The sequence below is a fragment of the Hippocampus bargibanti genome, linkage group LG03, assembly GCF_051943395.1.
Source record: "Hippocampus bargibanti isolate YZ-2025 linkage group LG03, ASM5194339v1, whole genome shotgun sequence".
NCBI lineage: Eukaryota > Metazoa > Chordata > Actinopteri > Syngnathiformes > Syngnathidae > Hippocampus > Hippocampus bargibanti.
This window is the reverse complement of record NC_142736.1, coordinates 28,672,709-28,691,244: the sequence shown is the minus strand read 5'-3', so window position 1 is coordinate 28,691,244 and position 18,536 is coordinate 28,672,709. Positions and strand designations below refer to the sequence as shown.

Genomic DNA, 18,536 nt, shown 5'->3' with positions numbered 1-18,536 from the left:
ACAAAAGAAACAAAAATCTGCTTGTTCCCCACAATCCAACAATACGCGTGATCTGATTGCAATTGTGTGCTTTTTTTTTACAAAGCGACCCCAATATTGTTTCAACAAAAGGCAGCGGGAGACGTGAGTGTCAAGTATGCAACGTAGCTTTGCACCCCCCTCTTGAGCTTCCCGGAAACAATTTGCACGCATCATGACAGCTCCCTTTTTCGGCTCTGATGCAACCTTTGAAGGCAGATTATAGGCGGGTTCCTTGTCACCCCATTACATGTCCTTGTCGGTTATACAGAGCATTGAAGGAAAAAAAAGGAGATAAATCAAGGCTTGAAAATGCATTTATTTGAAGGTACTGTCTGGAATAGCACTATAACTCACTTTTTTTAAGTAAATTGGTGGCAAAATGTTATGCTAGAGAATCTTGGACTATTCAGGTAACTCATAGCCCAAACGATTTTTGTTCTTAAAAGTTAGTTTGATGTCTTTGATGTCTGCCCACAAAACAAAACGTATTTCACTAATGCAGACGCCCCCCAATTTACGAACATTCGAGTTACTAAAAACGGTACATACAAACATTTTTGCAGGTATGTCAAAAAATGTTTGGACAAAGATGCTGTGTATTAGATTTTGTATTGCGCGTCGAGCTCGCTTACGATTGGCTGTGTATAGTATGTTTACGGGGAGGAAATCCCTTCAGGAGGATGTGATGCATAACAAAAAGTCATGGCTGCTGGCACTTAATTCAGTAATTATGTGCCAGCAGCTTCAGTAATGGCGTCCTGAAGACCCAAGGATACATGTCGTCATACTACAGTCAGTGTGAATTTATTTTACCACTGTTAGAGCGTCTGTTTTAAACTTCCTCATTCAGTGTTTGACTTAAACATACATTCCATACAAAATATAGCACTGAAGCAACTTACAAACAAATTCACCTTATAAACGACCGCTCGGAACGTATCTCGTTCGTAAGGTGGGGAGCGTCTGTAAATCAATTTTGCTGCTGTAGATTGCAAATTTCCCCATTGTCGGACTATTACGGGCTTTCTGATTCTGATTTTGAGAAAAAATACTAACGTCAGTGTGACTAGTTTGTCTGTGGACTGGTGACGAGTCTACGTCGCTAACCGCCGCCCGCGACTCGGACAGAACAAAAATGACTAATTACAACCTTTCTGTATGTCACTATCAAAGTCTTATCAGGATCTGCAGAACCAAACCGTGGCAAACTGAACAATACCACTTGGTGGAAACGTGACTTTCACTCTTTTGGCAGTTTCAGTAGCTTTTCTGTTCCCTAAAAATCCTTTCATTCAATGCCCTTCATTGAACCGTTTAGCTTTTCACGTTGCAGAATACAAAAAGGTCAGAAAAAAGAATTGGAAAAGACGCCCCGGTGGGACCGTGTTGCTTGGTCGTTTACAGTGGATTGTCGCTTGAACGTAAAGGCTAAGGAGAAGCCTTGAGTGTCTGCACTCTGTCCAGTACAGGCACGAACGAGTAAGTTCAGTTTTTGCCCTTTCCGGCAAACAGTTTCTACTTTTGTGGTGCTTCCGACATCGTGATGATCGTAATATCCAGTGGCATAGGCAACACTGTCCATTCTTCTTTTTTTCCCTTCTACCATATCATTGCAACTTCATTGCAATTTTTTTTTCTTAACAACAGGAAAAATGATCAAATGTACATTTTTTAACCTACTACACTATGATACAATGTGGTGCCCGATTAGCATCCAGAACAAACAAAAATCAGCCCCTATGCTACAATTCCATTTTTTTTTTCGATACATACTCCATTTTCTTTTATTACAGTAGGCCACTGGATATTGATTCAATATTTTTCCCCTTTTTTTTGGACTAAGAGTAATACTTGTAGCTACTAGGTATGAGTTTTTTAAATATATATTTATATATTTATATATGTAAATTCTTTTAAAAGCATTTTTTTTTCTTTCTTTTTTTTTTTTACTTCGTCCTTTGGTCCCTATTTTCTAAGGAATGATGCATGTAAATTATCCTGGATTCTTCCTCTTCTTTGCCGTCGTCATCCTTCCAGTGCTCCGTCGTGTCACAGAGCACACAAGGTCTGTGTAGGCACAAAAACCAAAATGGCAGCAGGCTGGTGTGTGTTTGCATGTATGTGTGTGTATCTGTGTTTGCTTCAGTACTTGAATTGGCATTCGCACTTATGTACAACTTGTTTTGTTTTTTTCTTGTTTTCATTAGCTATAGCATTTTGTTTCTCTGCGTGTTGATGGTATGCATGCTTTGAGCATCATGACTTGATTTTTTTTTCTTCTTTTCAACCCATCACGTCTAAAAAAGAGCAGCAAAAAAGTGGTCTTGGCAAAAAATTGCTTCCAACGGATGCCCAAGCCAAAAATATATATAAATTAATAAATAAAACAAACAAGAATTGAAAAGATAAAAAGGGCCACTTGCAATGCAAAAAAAAAAAAAAAAAAGAGAAAAACAAAGTTAAAGAAAAAAAAAATTTGGGATCTTCACTCGGTCACTCAATCTTCCAGTAGGGTCCCAGCAGGATCAACGGACCACCTGACCGGCGTGATATGTAGCAGAGCAAGGAGTCTTTGTACTTTGACTGCACTTGTGGAAATAAGGTGTTGTGGGGCCTTCATCCTGTCACACAAAGAGACACGAGAGAGCGAGGGAGTTATCACGCAGTGTGATTTGCAGGCATCGGCGACGAAATGACGCACAGATGGCAATGGGGGAAAAATAGATACAAAATAAGTGGTGTTTGTGTGTGCGTGTCAATCAAATCCAAATATAAGTGAGCTCGAGGTGCTGACCAGATTTTTTTAAAGCTAGCTAGCGATCTTGATAGCTATCTATTAGCTTTCTATCTATTTGAGTTACTTCCGGGTTAAGTGAACTCTTGCATGTCTGTCTGCCGCTGCTCACCCACAGAAAAACTTCCTGTGACTGTAAAGTGACCTTGAGAGTTTTGAACAGCCATTATAAATGAAATGCATTATTATTATTATTATTATTATTATTATTATTATTATTATTATTATTACAGTGAAACTTGGGATACACACGGAGCTGCCACAATGAGTGATGTGTCGTTCGCGAACGAGCCCGTTCGCCTAACAAGAAAATGGTGGCCACTTTTTTTGTCCTCTATTCCCCGCCCCCAGTCTTCAGTTAAAGCCACGTGATTGGTCAAGAAAGGTCAATAAAGTGACTTTATTGTATAGTACAGTTTATTTCTTTTATCATAATACTATAGCACATTTATTATACATAAAATAAGGTATATTTTGTGTAGTTTTAAGGCTTAAAAAATTTGAAAATAGAAAATTATGTTTTATGGGGACCTGGGAACGGATTATTCTCATCTTAATGGTTTCCTATGGGAAAGTAATATTTGGGATACACACTTTTCACCTTACACACTCTGTCTGGGAACCAATTAAGTTTGTAAGCCAAGGTCCCTCTGTACTACATTTTATTTATAAGCGCCTTTGAAAATTCTCATGGACACTTTACAGTCACGTAATTATTAACCTCTCATATAAGCCATGATCCTGCCGATGTATAAGAGCACAACCAAAACGCGTTGAGGCTTGGCTCTGAAATGATGTTGATAGGATACCTGATTACACGATGGCAGAAATTGAACTAAAGTCGGTATTTCTGAGACAAAATGGTCCCTCCTTTTTATGTGTTCAAGTAATAATTTCAATGCCCCCTGTATTAGATAAACAACAGCAGATGCTTAACAACATCTCTGGAAGCTAAAAGTGTCATGTTTACTTGAGTCACAGCATCATTGTGCAAAGTTAATGGAACTTGTTTTATGATAACGACAGTCTCTTCATCATCAAAATAAATTGACTGCGGGGAAGTGGTCTGAAGTGCAGGTACATGTTTTGAAAGACACTTGGCAGTGTGCAGTGCACATTGGAAAACATGATTTTGGTGAAGCTACACTGAAGAAATAGTTTTTGTTGAATCTGTCAGGTGGTTACACGAAATTACATTTTTTTACACATCTGTTGGATTTTACATTATTTTATTTTGTGCAGCCACTTCATGAAATGAAATTGAGTACAGACGCTTACGAACGAGATACGTTCCGAGCCGTCGTTCGTAAGGTTAATTTGATCACAAATTGCTTCAGTGATATTTTTTGTATGGAATGTATGTTTAAGTCAAACACTGAAGGCTGAAGTATAAAAAAACAGACACTCTAACAGTCTTAAAATAAATTCACAACTACTGTAGTACAACAACATATATTCTTGGGTCTTCAATAAGCCATTACTGAAGCTTCTGACACGTAATTCAGTAATTACATGCCATCACTTTGTGTTATGCATCGCCATTCGCCTCCTCCTCTGAGCCTCAACTGGGAAGAGGGATTTCTGTACGCAGCCAATCATAAGCGAGCTCGGGGGATCGGAGCCTGAACTCATTGGCAACTCTTCAGCACGGGTGATTGGTCAGCCTTGGTGTGCGTCGTGTAAACATCCACAGTAATCAGCCAATCGCAAGCGAGTTGGACCGGAAAAAGGCATGCAATACAAAATGTAACTTGCAGCATCTCTGTCCGAACATTTTTTGACATATGTAATGTAACATCGTAACTTGAATGTTCGTAAGTTGGGGAGCGGCTGTAAATTCAACACATTTTTTTAAAGGTTGAAATTCAACTGAGCTCACAGGGCAACTATATTTTTAGGGTGGTATGGTAATTCGGGACACGATTTGACACACAACCAGTTCATCGTGTCTTGTCCAAATTTAGCTGGGTTGACTCTGTTTATCCATAACACACAAATAGGCAAGTGATGTAGAAGAATGGTATCTTTCGACCAATGCTACTTGTCGATTATTCAATTAAAACAGCTTCAGGTATCAATGGCTATATCATGCTGTATGTTTCTTCCAACCTTTTTGTTTTTTTTTGCTAACGGTCAATGCTCAAAACATTCAACATAGGTTATTTTTTACTTATTTAAGTTGTTCATTGGCTATAACTAGTCACAAAACATTGTTTAGACTAACAGTGATGTCATCTACAAGCAAACAACTAGAGAGCCCGTGAGACACAGCTTTGCCTTTGTGTCTACACATGACGGATAAATGTATCCATGCGCCGGAGATTTAGACATAAAAGATCTAGTTTATCTCTAATATGTTGGGAGCTATGATGTGGATGAAGAAAGGCTGCGGTATCACAGCAAATTGCTCTTCGAAAGAGAGAACATGAAAGGCCGCGCCTCACCGATGCGAACCCGGCGCCAGACACTCTTTGTTCTACCGTCCGCCTCCTGTAAAATGAGCTTGTTATTGTTCCATAATAGATCTGCTTTTTAGATGTTAGTCAAATCGAGGACAGCCATTAGCCGCATACAAATATCCGACGGTTCTGATTATGGATTCTGGGTTGGAGGTAACAACTGACACAAGCTGTACAAGATCAATGGCTTGAATTGAGTTTTTTTCATGCTAACTACTCTGGGAAAACAATGCAGTTCTAAAACTTTGCTTTGAAAACTTGTATTACTCCAAATGATGTAGAATTCAGAATTTGAAAGTAGGCATTTTCCCCCAAATGTATTGTATTTTTTAATTTTTAATAATGCTCTAGCATGTTGAGACTCTAGTACATGACTAACCCGAAAGATTTGTCAAGAAGCCGCCAAAAGCCCATTTCCCCTTTTTGGGGCTGTGGTTACTATTGTGCACAGTTAACATTTTACAGTATGCTTGAAAAAGGTGACATTGAAATAGAGATGCCCATAAAGCATCTTGACAGGATAGAATGTCAAATGAGAGACTGTCTTTTTGTGTTAAGGTGAAGCTAAGTTTTGGCTGTGTTGTGATTGGAAGACGTATTGTTATTGGAAGCCATTTTCTTTCTTAGCAAGGTCATGCTTTGAGGTGATTTAAAAATATTTCACAATTTGGAACCACTGTTTGTGGTGGTGTGAGTTAAAATTAAAAAGATTAATCCAAGAAATTACTGTCCTCGTGACGAAAAATGGCGGCTGGACACACCAGTTTTGGGGTTGCTAAAAGAATACTGCTAATATCGTGATAAGTAATTTGAAAAGGTATCCAAAGATCACAGTTCGACTCCATATCACTTCCTATTTTATTGCTTCAAAACACAAACAAGCCATAGTTGGAAAACCTGCACAGGTGGATTGTTTAGTATTTTTTAGATTCTATTGCCTGGGTTGCAGATTCCTTGCACCTCACTCTTGCCGCATTCCATCGACACCTCCGTAAAAGGCTCCAAGAACATTAAGAGGCGTACTCAAAGCCACAAAAGCGTCTGCGGTGACCCTCCCCACCCGGCTCAGACAGTCCCGTGGGAACATCTGGCTAGACAAAAGAAAGGGCAGAATCAACTAGCTCTCTCTCACTGAAATTGACTTCACTTTATCTTGGACTGACCTGGTCAGACTTGAAACTTGCAAAGAAAATACTTTTTTTCCTGCAAATCGAATGACGGCACATCAACAATTCAACCCTGTATGAAAACAACCAACCGGAACCGTTCGTTGTGTTTCCGCAGTGGTGATATTTTTAGGCTAACATTGCTAGCCGGCGACGCTAGCCTCTCTGTGTAATCGGTTCCCAGCCTCTTAAATAAATAAATAAATTACCGAAAAGTGATTCTGGTGTTGGGCAAACAAAACAATCTTGCGTGAGTGAGCCCCGCGCATATAGAAATCCACCAAGAAGTGGAGTGTCAACATTTGCCCGCGCTCTTGACGAGAATTAATTGGCGCAAATACGACAGGGTCAACTTGGCGTCAACCCATCTCGCTGCTAAACAGCTGTTGATTGTGTTTGGAAAAAGGTCCTCTTTGCAAAGACTTTCATATAAAAGCACAAATAATTGCTCGCCAGAGGAAACGCTGTGGACACAAGGAAATGTCGTGATGGAGAAACATCAATACAGCGAAAGCGCCAATGCCTTAAAAGTCGGACGGTCCAGTCGTACACAGTGTGAAGATTGTTGTAACTCAGTGAGCTGGTAAATAATTAGCTTCTTTTGATGGTGAGGGATTTGCATGTTATTTTTTTTACTACAATAGACTATATGGGTAAATTGCAATAGATTTTACCACAAGTAATACCACAGTGTATATGTATATATATCTTATCTGCCCAATGTACAACATATTGACATTATGTAATTTACACTTAATACTGGCACCGTTTTTTCTACATTGCTGTAAAAAATATTGAATCAACATCTTGTCAAATTCCTGTAAATATTCTAAATCATTCATGGATCATTTAGATCAGTTTATATTACAATTATCTATGGTGGTATATTGCAGCATTTACCAGTGGTGGGCCGTCAGGGCCTGCAAGGCCGTCTCTGCTGACCTAAAAATATCTGAATCACAGACTGATTAATTCTTCTTATTAAATAATTTCAACATGTATTTCAGCTTCCTTTGATTGCTTTCCCCCTGTTGAGCTGATTCTAGATGTGTGTTTTTGTATTTAAGCATTTAACCAATCACATTTCAGCCTTCACAATCAGGTCTGCGAGACCTGTGGCATAAAATGTGTTGCTCAAACTGTTGCTCTAACCAATCTGATTTCGCGTTGGTAACCCAAGGTGGGTACCAACGCCTTCTTGAAGGCGCTAGTCAACGTCAGAGTTTTCGAAAACTATGATAGGCCAATCATAGTTTGCAAAAGCTGCTTTGATCATGAGCCGCTAGTGACAAGAGCATAGTGTCCAGAGCTAGAACACTGTATTGGTAGCGAGCTGCATAAGCAAACATATTGTGTTGATTTAATAGCAGTTTTTTCAACCCACAATGGCTGAAGGAGGAGAAGAAATGGATTTGGTTGGAGATTTACTGTTAAACCCATTTTCAAGACGGACTTTAAAAGAAAAATGGATATCATGAAGAGGGTCTGTTAGATATTTCCTGGCTAATTGTACCCTCTTGTGGACTTGTAATAAATCACACCACACTTTTTCAGATCTGGATTAATTCAGACATAGCACTACTGAAGGTCTAGTGATGAAATCCATGGCCTGCCACTGTTTAAAACATTGTTTGTGGAATTAATTGACATTTATGTAGCTTCAACAATTTTATTTGCTTTCAGTTTTTTCCTATAATGAAAAAGAAATGTTCCTTATGAGTCAACTTGCATCAAGCAACAATTTCTTTTGGACCTCAATGAAGGAACGCCCCTGACCGAAAAAAAAGGACACATTGTAGCAGTCCTTCCATCACGTCAATGCTTGTTTGGTCTGAAAACCTCGTGTTGCACCAGAAAGAGCCAGAAGAGGGCGTCCAACCTCCATGTAAGGAATTTATCAGCCTGTGGAAACGGGCTGATTCATTCCTTACAGGGGCTTGGTGGCCATTTTCTGCCTCTTTTTGGGTGAGACATTTCCCCCCAATGTTGCCTCAAAATGGCACGGAATCAATTCTTTAATCGATTGCAAACATGCATGCTTTCCTCTTCAGAACTATTTGAATCATACTCATAACTGGATGTGTAACAAGAAAGCATATTCTCCGAATCTGAAGCCATTGTTTTGATTCTCTAGCAATGCAAGACTTTGGACACTTTAACTCATCTTTATTGGTGTTTTGCATTTGAATAAAAATATCATACTGCGTGTTTTGGGTATTTTAGATGCTATAAAACGTTTTTCTAATGTCAGTTAGGAAACAAAAAAGTGACATCGTTTGTCCTTTAAGTTTATCTATTCTGCACAAGAACGCAATTTGAGTACTGTCCCAACGGTAGAAGAAAACACAACTTGATTCACCCTAACCCCCAAAATCCTCTTCCTCTTAAAAAAAAAATTCAATCGAAAAAGTATGCATCAGAGAGAAATACAATTTGATTTATAATTAATCATTATTTGAAAGTTCATTTATTTTCGAAGCAAAGCAAACAAGAGATTTTTTTTTTGGTTTGTTTGTTTGTTTGTTTGTTGTTGTTTGCTGCAACAGCACTACAGCAACAGGGTCTCTGTGAACTGTCATTATTATTATTATTTTTTTTTTTGTGGATTTGTCCGCTTAACAACTTGCATTGATCGTGAATTCTGTCTGTGGCTGTCAGGTATTTCTGCACAGTTGGGTATTGATGATGTCATTTAGTTCACACTGGCAAGTCCACCAGCCACTAATGGGATTCCGAACCTTCTTTTGAGAGGGCAAATTGCACAATCTATTTCAAATCTAAATAGATTGTGCAATGGTCCTGATGATTTGAATCAGGTGCGTTGCTCCTGGGAGAGCTGGAAAACAGGCAGGACGGCGGCCCTTGAGGACCGACTTTGGACACCCCTGATTTAGATACTCATGATGAACAACAATGAAGCAAAAAAAAAAAAAAACACAAAAAACAATCTAGGATTTAATTTAATTTTTAAACAACTGTAAACATACCTCGATTGGGATTGCAAACCAGTCAGTAAGGTCGGTTGGCGTCCTTTGGCCGCTTTAGTTGCACCTTCAGCCTCTTCATGCCTATTTGAAAGCCGTTCATTGCCTGGATGGCAGCTTGGGCGCTAGACGGGTTATCAAAGCTCACAAAGCCTGAGACGGGAACACAAAGGGGGGGGGGATGCGGGGGTCGGGGTGACAAAAAAGGAACGGGAAAGTGGAATATCGGCGAGGGTGGAAATGGGTGACCGGAGGAAGAGGAGATGAGATGGCGTTTGAAAGGAGGCCCCTTTTAAATTGTCACAATGAGATGACAATAGCTCTTTGTTTTGTCTTTTCAGCACATTAATTGAAAATCTGGGAATTGAAGAAAGATTACATAAAACAGCACAAAGGCTAATAAGGCAGATAATACAATCAAACAGAAGGTGCTATTAGGAATTCAAAGTGGGACCGTGACAATGAAAACACACACACACACCAAATAAAGCCAAAAAAGTGTGAACAGATTAACCCATTCACCGCCAGATGTGCACAAATGAATCCACTCCAGTCCCAGGGTTTTTGTCATTCTCACTCAAATTCCAGGACACACAGAATATTGAGTTATAGGACTACATAAATATTCAATGCAGCGTAATAAACTTTAGACTCTCTTCTCTCATCAGAAAAAAAAACAAGTTAAATCCTAAATTATATGGTTCTGGAGTTATATGAGCTTGAAATGAGGGTGGATGTCCAAAATACAATGCAATACAAACATAATGGTTTATATAAGGCTTCACTAACAAAAACAAAACCCTAACAAATTCGGTAATGGCGCTGTACATCATATTTTCAATTCCTGAATAAATGTGTGAATGGTAGTGAATGAGTTAAATAAGTGTGAATTACTTCATTGGAACCACACTTTACAAAAAATGTTCTTTAACTCATTCACTGCCATTCACAAATATATTCGAGAATTAAAAATATGACGTAGAGCGATATTCCCAAAATTGTTCTGGTTTTGTTTTTTTCTTGTTTGGGTGCCAATAAAGCGCGTGCCATGGCCTCTGGCTATGGCCTCTGGCTATGTTTCTTCTTTCTCACAAGCATTTCCTTTTTTCCATGTCCATGCTGTTGTTTTGGACAGATACCCTCATTTCAAGGTCATATAACTCCAGACCCATATAATTTAGGAATGAACTCTTTTGTTCTGATGAAAGAAGAAAAGTTTCTTACGCTGCATTGAATGTTTATGTAATCCTAAAACTCAATATTCTTTGGGTGCTGGAATTTGAGTGACAATTAGAAAAACCCTGGCACACGGAGTGGACATATTTTTGCACATATCTGGCAGTAAAAGAGTTAATTTGAGTTTTAAAATGGTTCCATCCCTTGCAAATGGAGACATAACATAAATATGTACACATCGTGTTTCTTTTTAACGTAAATAGTATCGGCGACTGCCGCAGCGGCATGCACATTATAATCGTCTTTCCAAGATGGTATGAATGGGGGGAGGGGGGTTGACAATGTTGTCTGCAAATCCGTTATTGCCGTGTGAATGTTGGGTATACGTCGAAAAAGCATTCAGGTGAGCGGGTGGGGGTCGCTGGGTGATGGGCTATAGACGTCTGCAGCACTGAGTTATCACTTGGGTGTCACGGCGCAATGAGAGCACAGGTTTCCACACCGGGACTCCGTGCCCGTTCTTATCAGACACGGCGGTGATTGACGGCGTGAATTTTCCGCCTGCCAGCTGATTTCATCGCACTGCTACGGGTCCAATTTAATTTGGGGGTAGAGGGCAGGCTTTTGTCAGTGCGGATGAGATAAGGCTGCTGCTTTTACAAACCTTTTAAACAAACGGAGCAGGCAAGGGCCTGTCAGTTGGCAGTGATCCCTCCTCCAAATCCCCCCATTCTGCACACGCACACACACACGCTTGTGATCCTACCAAACTGAAGATTTAATGAATCGCCATACCTTACATTTACATCCTCATGCCAAAAGAGCTGATCACAAGTTGGGGAGGAAAAAAAAATATTTGAGGATGGAATAAAGTTGAAAAGCGACTGGAGAATTTCTGGACGTTGTTTAATTGGCTGTTTTTCGAAGACAGTTTTGAGGTTGTTTTGGCGTATGTGGGTGGTTTTGTTTCTCTGAAAAAAAATAAGCAGCATATCGGAATGCTGCAGTAACATAAAATTGATGTCGTAGGATGTATGAAGGGGTATTTGACTTCATTTCCATGACGATGAAAAATGGACTTTTCCATCTTTGAATATTCTCAATGGTTGTTTTCATGCCTCCGTTGTATTGAGCTGGAAAATGTTGCCTGTGCGGATGAGTGGTCATTTCCCCCGCAGCTGATGTAGAGGTCTACTATTTTAAACTTTTAAAATAGTTGAGGCTGAACAAAGTGAAGCTCTCCAGTGTAACTGAATCACTTCAAAATAAAAGTCATCCATTTTGAATTTTGAAACAGGCTGATACATGATTACTTTTGTGCGATGATGTTTCATTTTGTCTGTTCATTTTTGCGTGAAGAATTTTGCTGATAAAACGGGTTTTGTAAATATAAAAGGGGAAAAAAATGATTGAACTCATTCACTGCTATTCACGAATTTAGTGGGGAATTGAAAAGATGACGTAGAGTGCCATTCCCGAATTTGTTTGGGTTTTGTTTTATCTTGCTTGGGTGCCGATAAAGCGTTGGCCATGGACTCTGGCAATCCTTTTTTTCCACAAGGGAGCAGCATTTCCCTTTTTTCCATGTTGGTGCTTTGTTCCATGTTCAGCTGTTGTTAAAGCGCTGTACACACCAAGATGTATGTCTTGCATTGTATTTTGGACAACTGCCCTCATTTCAAGCTCATATAACTACAGACACATATAATTTAGGAATTAACTTGTTTTTTTCTGATGAAAGGAGATAGTCTAAGGTTTCTTACGCTGCATTGAATGTTTATGTAGTCCTAAAACCCAATATTCTGTGGGCCCTGGAACTAGAGTGACAATGACAAAAACATTGGTACTGGACTAGACACATTTTTGCACGTCTGGCAGTGAATGAGTTAAAGGTACTCAAGAAACATGGATACATTGAATGTAAGTTATTTATGTGGTTAAAGGAGCCTACTCAAGATACAATCATCAGGATGAATTATTTTGGTTTTGGGTTGTCTAAAGAGTATCAACAAGTTCGCTGTCCAAAGATGTCAGCACGGCGTCAGCTACGCGCAATTGAGCGACATTCGCACTATGTTATCTCTCCCATGCAGCATCATTTTGCTCAATCATTCTGGCATGTAGACAGACAATCAATACATTTCCAGCGATGTTTGATGTGGAACTATAGTCAAATGCTTCCGATCTCATGGCAGACGAACCAGTTGTATGATTTTTCTTGAGAGTTTTTAAAAATCATTGTTGGCGGTTAAGACAAAAATAATGTGGAGTTGTGATGATTTTTCAAATGTATTTTTTTCCAATTGGAAAGCACCTAATTCCAGACAAGAACAGGCAGCCTAAGAAATACACATTCTGATCTCTTGAACCTTTCCACCTCATTTGACGATACATTTTGACGCCTGTGTACCATTGAGTATAATAGCTGCTCGTGTTGTTTTCTATCCTTTCACCCCCCTACCCCATCCCCTTTCAAATTGCTGCTGTGGACTGCAAATTTCCCCATTGTGGGACGAATAAAGGTTTTCTGACTCTTTGTTTCTGCATTAGCATCCACTCTAGTAATCATATTAAATCACAGAAACCTTTACAAATAGTGAATGTACCATTTTTTGGTGGTGTGGGGGTGGATACATGATTTTAATTAATGCCTGCGATTGACGCGGTTTATCATAGGTCGTCTCCCGCAGCGTGGCGGATAGTGAGGAAGGGCTTCTCTGTCCTGAGAAGGACGCACGGGCGAGCGGGTGGGGGTTGGTGAACGCCTCACGGACAAGCGTGTCGAAGAGATGCTGAAAGAAAGCCAATGCCGGGAGTCTTCTGTGCGCTATCTCTTGGGTGCTGCTGTCCAACTGAATCAACAGCAAGGTCCACAGCAGTCTATTATTATCTCTTTAAGCTTGTGGAGTCCACCTGCACCGGCTTCCACCCTGATGAAATGGTTGCACGGGGGAAGAGGGCGAAGTGGAATGCTGTTGATTAAAGGTGGGAGAATAAGCCCGCAAGAGGGGAATGTGGGTGCTGATTGTATTAGAAAAGTGAAAAAAAGAAAGAAAACCCACTCAGTTTATCATAAATTAATATTCGGATTGTTCGCTGGCTTTGAATAAGGAGGAACACATTTCTGCTGTTACGGCAGAGACCAAATCTCATGTAAGAGTGATTAGCATTTGAGCACACTACAACAATAATAATACATTTCATTTATAAGCGCCTTTCAAAACTCTGAAGGACACTTTACAGTGACAGAAGAAGTTTTTTTTCTGTGAGTGAGCAGAGGTAGCCAGACGCGCTAGTGTTCACATAACCCTGAAGTAACTCATCGCTCAACCTCGCCGCTCATTCCTACTAATCCTGCTCCAAAATAGCGGACTTGTTTTATTTTTTTTGTCATTAGAATACAAGCCATGTAGCAGTTGTATTATTGCGGCATTATTATTATTATTATTATTATTATTATTATTATTATTATTATTATAACTATTATTATCACGATTATAACTGTTATTATTATTATCACTATTATTATTGTAATTATTATTACTACAACTATTATTACTATTATTATTATTATTATTATTATTATTATTGTAGACGTTGTTGTTATTATTGTTATTATTATGGTTGTTATTGTTATTATTATTATTATTATTTTAAATCAGGATGTGCAACCGAACCATAATATAGAGTGAACGGCACCGCCGCAACTAACAATCCAAGTTTGGCCTCGGCTGACCGGAGTTCCACTCTGCTCCACAAGGGTCAATGTTGGGGCCCCTGCAGTTTTCATTGTAAGTGCTGCCCTTGGAAATGAGTTATGAAAATAAATATTTCGTTCTAGTAATATGTGGATGTCTGTGACATCTACTTAACAAAAATGACGCATACCTATTCCACGTGTGGCATTGTTTATCGAGCAATGGTTGTTTTTTTTAGTGCTCTATAAATAAAGTTGAGTTTAGGCGGAGGGTTCTTCTACAAGTGTGCTGAAATTGCATAAGTGGTGACAACGTGTACTAACTAATATGTGGACATTAAGTCCGTATGGGGTTGAGGTTACGCCTTCCTTCACCATCAGTGACAAGTACACATATTAACAAAAATATATATTTTAAATCAGGCTGCTTGGTGGACGACTAATTAAAACAGTGCAGGAATTCAAACCCCCAGATTCTCATGTGACATTTGCATTGGTGATTGTGTGGGTTTTCACAGGGTACTCTGGTCCACCCCAAAAAATGCACTAAAGAAAGATAGAACACATTCACTCCACAAAAATGTCAAGGAGATATTAGATTGACAATGGCTGTGTTTCCTTAGGTAATTACTATGTCCACTTGATCATCTCGGATGTCAATGTAAGTCATTTTACGTTTGTGAGAGTGGACGCTACTATTTGAGGAAAAAAAAGTAAACAAAATATCGACCGCATGTGAGGTCAAGTAAATGTTATGAATGCTTCTTAGAAATTCCCAATACCAGTGGGTGATTAATTGCCTGTTCAATATCATAATCAAACTTAATTCCATCAAATTGTCTACAAATGTGTGTTTACTGCCTGAGCATGGTTCATTAAAAAACAAATTACCCTTCATCATAGCATTTATAACACATTGCAGTATTTTTCCTCAAAGTCTTGATCTTTCATTTCGTCCCCATCGCTGCATTAACCTTCGTTGATGGGGTTGATTGATAACTCGATCTACCCCCCTCCCCCTTCACCACCTCACTCAGTGGCTTGAAACACCACCGTTAAAATGTTAATCGCAGCTTGATTAGGATAGACAGTGGGAATTAAAGGGGGGAGACAAATGCTAATTGCAGGAAAGTAAGAAGCATGCGAACATTTTACAACATGGCTACATAATTAAAGCTGCTTCTCTCATCTCCATCATCTCACAATGTATTTTTTTTTAACTCACCAAAACATTTGCTCTGATTGGTCGCTCTGTCCACAAAGACTTTCGCTGAGATGACGTTGCCAAAAGGGAGGAACATTTGCATGAGCTCGGCGTCACCAAATTCTTGGGGCAGGTGATAAATAAACAGGTTGCAACCCTCTGGCCCTGTTGAGGGTGAGGAGACAGCACATCAAAGATGAGTGACATCCGCACGAGACATTCAAACCAGGGGGAAGCAATATTTAATTCATTGTCAGTCTGAATCCACACAATTTGCAGAATTTCATATTGTGTCACCAAGCCGTGCTATTTTTCCAGACTTTCAAACTCAAGCGGCAATGTACATTATGTGAACACGTCCTCTCAGAGAAAATGTTCAAAGGAGCCTTTGAATCGCTCTTCTTTCATCAACATTATAACAACTTCCAACTACAAAGCATACGCCAGAATGCAAAAAATGTTTTTTTTTTCTGGTGTGTTGTGTTTTTTTAAGATAGAAGTTAACTTATATTTCCTGAGATTCAAATTTAACTCATTCACTGCCAGATGTGCAAAAATATGTCCACACCAGTGCCAGGGTTTTTGTCATTGTCACTCGAATTCCAGGAGCCACAGTGTTGAGTTTTAGCACTACATAAACATTCAATGTGGCGTGAGAAACCTTAGACCACAGGTGTCAAAGTCAAGGCCCGCGGGCCAAATCCGGCCCGCCACATCATTTTTTTCGGCCCGCGAAAGCAAATCAAACTTGTTAAATTCCATGATGATTGCTAAAGTCTGAGCCAAAATTTCATATTTTTGGATGTCAACCACAATAAAAGTCATTATTCTTGACTTCAGATTTGAAAACGAGTTATTCATTAATTTGCTGTGTGCTCTATATGTAATATTTGAAGGGATTTAAGCATTCTAATGGGTTCCCCAAATTCATAACGCCCCTCGAGAGGAAACCATAACTACAATGTGGCCCACGGCAAAAAAATGACTTTGACACCCCTGCCTTAGACTATCTTCTTTCATCAGAAAAAAAGAGTTAATTCCTAAATTATATGTGTTAGGGCAATTCACTATTCGAACACATTTTAAACAACTTTTCATTTCCTTACACATCATTTTATTTTCTCGGACTTCCTGTCATTACGTCACATCCTGTCGGACTTTATAAAAGCTCTGCCAAGCAACTCTTTTTCTCTCTCCTCCCCTGTGCGGTCTGCCCCTCTGGGTTAGGCTTACATTTTTTTCCCAAAGATTAAAGATTTGTGTTTACTTTTGATTCTTGCTTCATTCATAATGACCAGAACAATATGGGTCTGCAGTTATATGAGTTTGGAATGAGGGCTGCTGTCCAAAATACAATGCATACATACAATATTAGTTTATATAGCGTTTTAAAAACAGCTGAAGCTCGAACAAAGCACTGACATGGAAAAAAGAGAAATGATGCCCCCTCGAGGAAAGGAAAAAAAACATTGCCAGAGGCCATGGCCAGCGCTTTATCAGCACCCAAGCATGAAAAAACAAAACCCGAACTAATTCGGGAATGGCAGTGAATGAGTTAAAGTTGTGAAAAACATGCATTTATTGAGTGGTGTGGTTAGGACTAGGGATCGCCTCTATAATTAATTTGGCATGCTAACCAATCTACCATGGCCCCACCGAGCAATAACCCCAACAGAAAAACAAAGATTTTTAATTAGCCCATCTCACAAATCATATAATCTCTCTCAATGTTTGAATTCAACAGGATGGATTTGTACTGCTTCATAAATCTGGGGTTCAAATCTCAACTCTGGTCTTTCTGTTTGGAGTATGCATGTTCTCCCCTGTATTTACAAAAGCTTCCTCCGGATACTAGTGACATTCCGAACACGTAGATATAAGGTTCATTGAGGATTCACAATTGTCCATAGATGCCAATTTGTCTGCGAATTTGTCCCCTCTCCCGGCAAATTGGCGTTTTCATGTTTATTATGTTTGTTAAAGTCATTATAAGTGCCTTGCACGCTCGGTCCGAGAGGACAGTAATTTCATCTGTGCTGTATGTCATACATATTAGCATATTTGACAATAAAGATGACTTTGACTTTGACTTGAAGGGTTGTTTGTCTATTTGTACCCTTAATTCAATGGCTGGTTGCATACGAATGGCGCACTACAATGCAATTCAAGACACTTGCATTCCCACTTTGGTAAATAAACTTCTTCTGCACAGCGACTTCTCAAAACACTTCATTTCATACCTCCTGCATCGAATATTCACGCCACTCTTAGATGTCTCCTACATACAATCATACAGATGAATGATTAAAATGGAGGGAATGTGTCAGAAAAGACTCATTTAACATGAGCGTGAATCCCGGGCTGGTGCGGGTGTGTGTTATGTGTCAGTATGTGAACGCTTCTACTGATGGCGTGAAATGATTATGCATGCAGATAATTAATCTGATGAATATTTATAACCACTTAAATACATTGTAATGGACTGATTAAGCAGTCCGAGTGTGAATTAGTGCACTTTTTGAATAATGACAGAGTAACTTTTGTCTCGTTGCTAATGTTCTTGAAATGCAGAGCCTTTTCATCAGTGTATTTTTTTTTCTTCATACTTCAAGACTGTCTATTCTTTTCGCACTGTGACCCCACCTTCTTTTCTTTCCTCTTCCCATCGCTAATTCAAAGCGGCACGGCAACATTAGAATGGAACACAGCAATTATCACCTTTTATCTTGGGTGGGCGCGTTCACCCACTCTTACCTTCCCGCTGTTGCTGGGGAATGATGGTCGGCTGCTGTGGGAATGCTTGGCTGATTGGCGCATAGGCGGCGGGGTAGGCTGCTGTTGCAAAAGGGGGGAGAAAGAAAGAAGAGGGGAGGGTGGAAGGGGGAGGGGATGATCGTGTTTCTGTTTTCATATTAATGGAACAAATATGATGGTAGCTTGAATAAAAACAATCCAAAGGTAGCACACAATTTGGGTGAAAAATATCCGCCATACCTCAAACGATATTTGGGGCTTTGTGTCACGAAATGGATTGT

The 18,536-nt window shown here is 39.4% G+C and overlaps 1 protein-coding gene across 8 annotated transcripts in view; it reads right to left on the bottom strand.

Moving 5' to 3' along the window:
• Positions 1–2,202: 2,202 nt before the first annotated feature.
• celf6 (CUGBP Elav-like family member 6) overlaps positions 2,203–18,536 on the bottom strand; it is a 187,088-nt gene continuing 170,754 nt past the window's right edge. For 6 of the 8 annotated variants that reach the window (XM_088992965.1, XM_088992973.1, XM_088992966.1 and 3 more), the window contains 4 exons: positions 18,256–18,336; positions 15,523–15,666; positions 9,428–9,577; positions 2,203–2,642 (listed from right to left, as the gene is read on the bottom strand). In XM_088992965.1, coding sequence (XP_088849091.1) covers positions 9,450–9,577; positions 15,523–15,666; positions 18,256–18,336 — 353 coding nt within the window. In that variant the 3' untranslated portion in view covers positions 2,203–2,642; positions 9,428–9,449. The remainder of the gene's footprint in view (positions 2,643–9,427; positions 9,578–15,522; positions 15,667–18,255; positions 18,337–18,536) is intronic. The other 2 variants (XM_088992967.1, XM_088992970.1) reach the window with 1 other exon arrangement.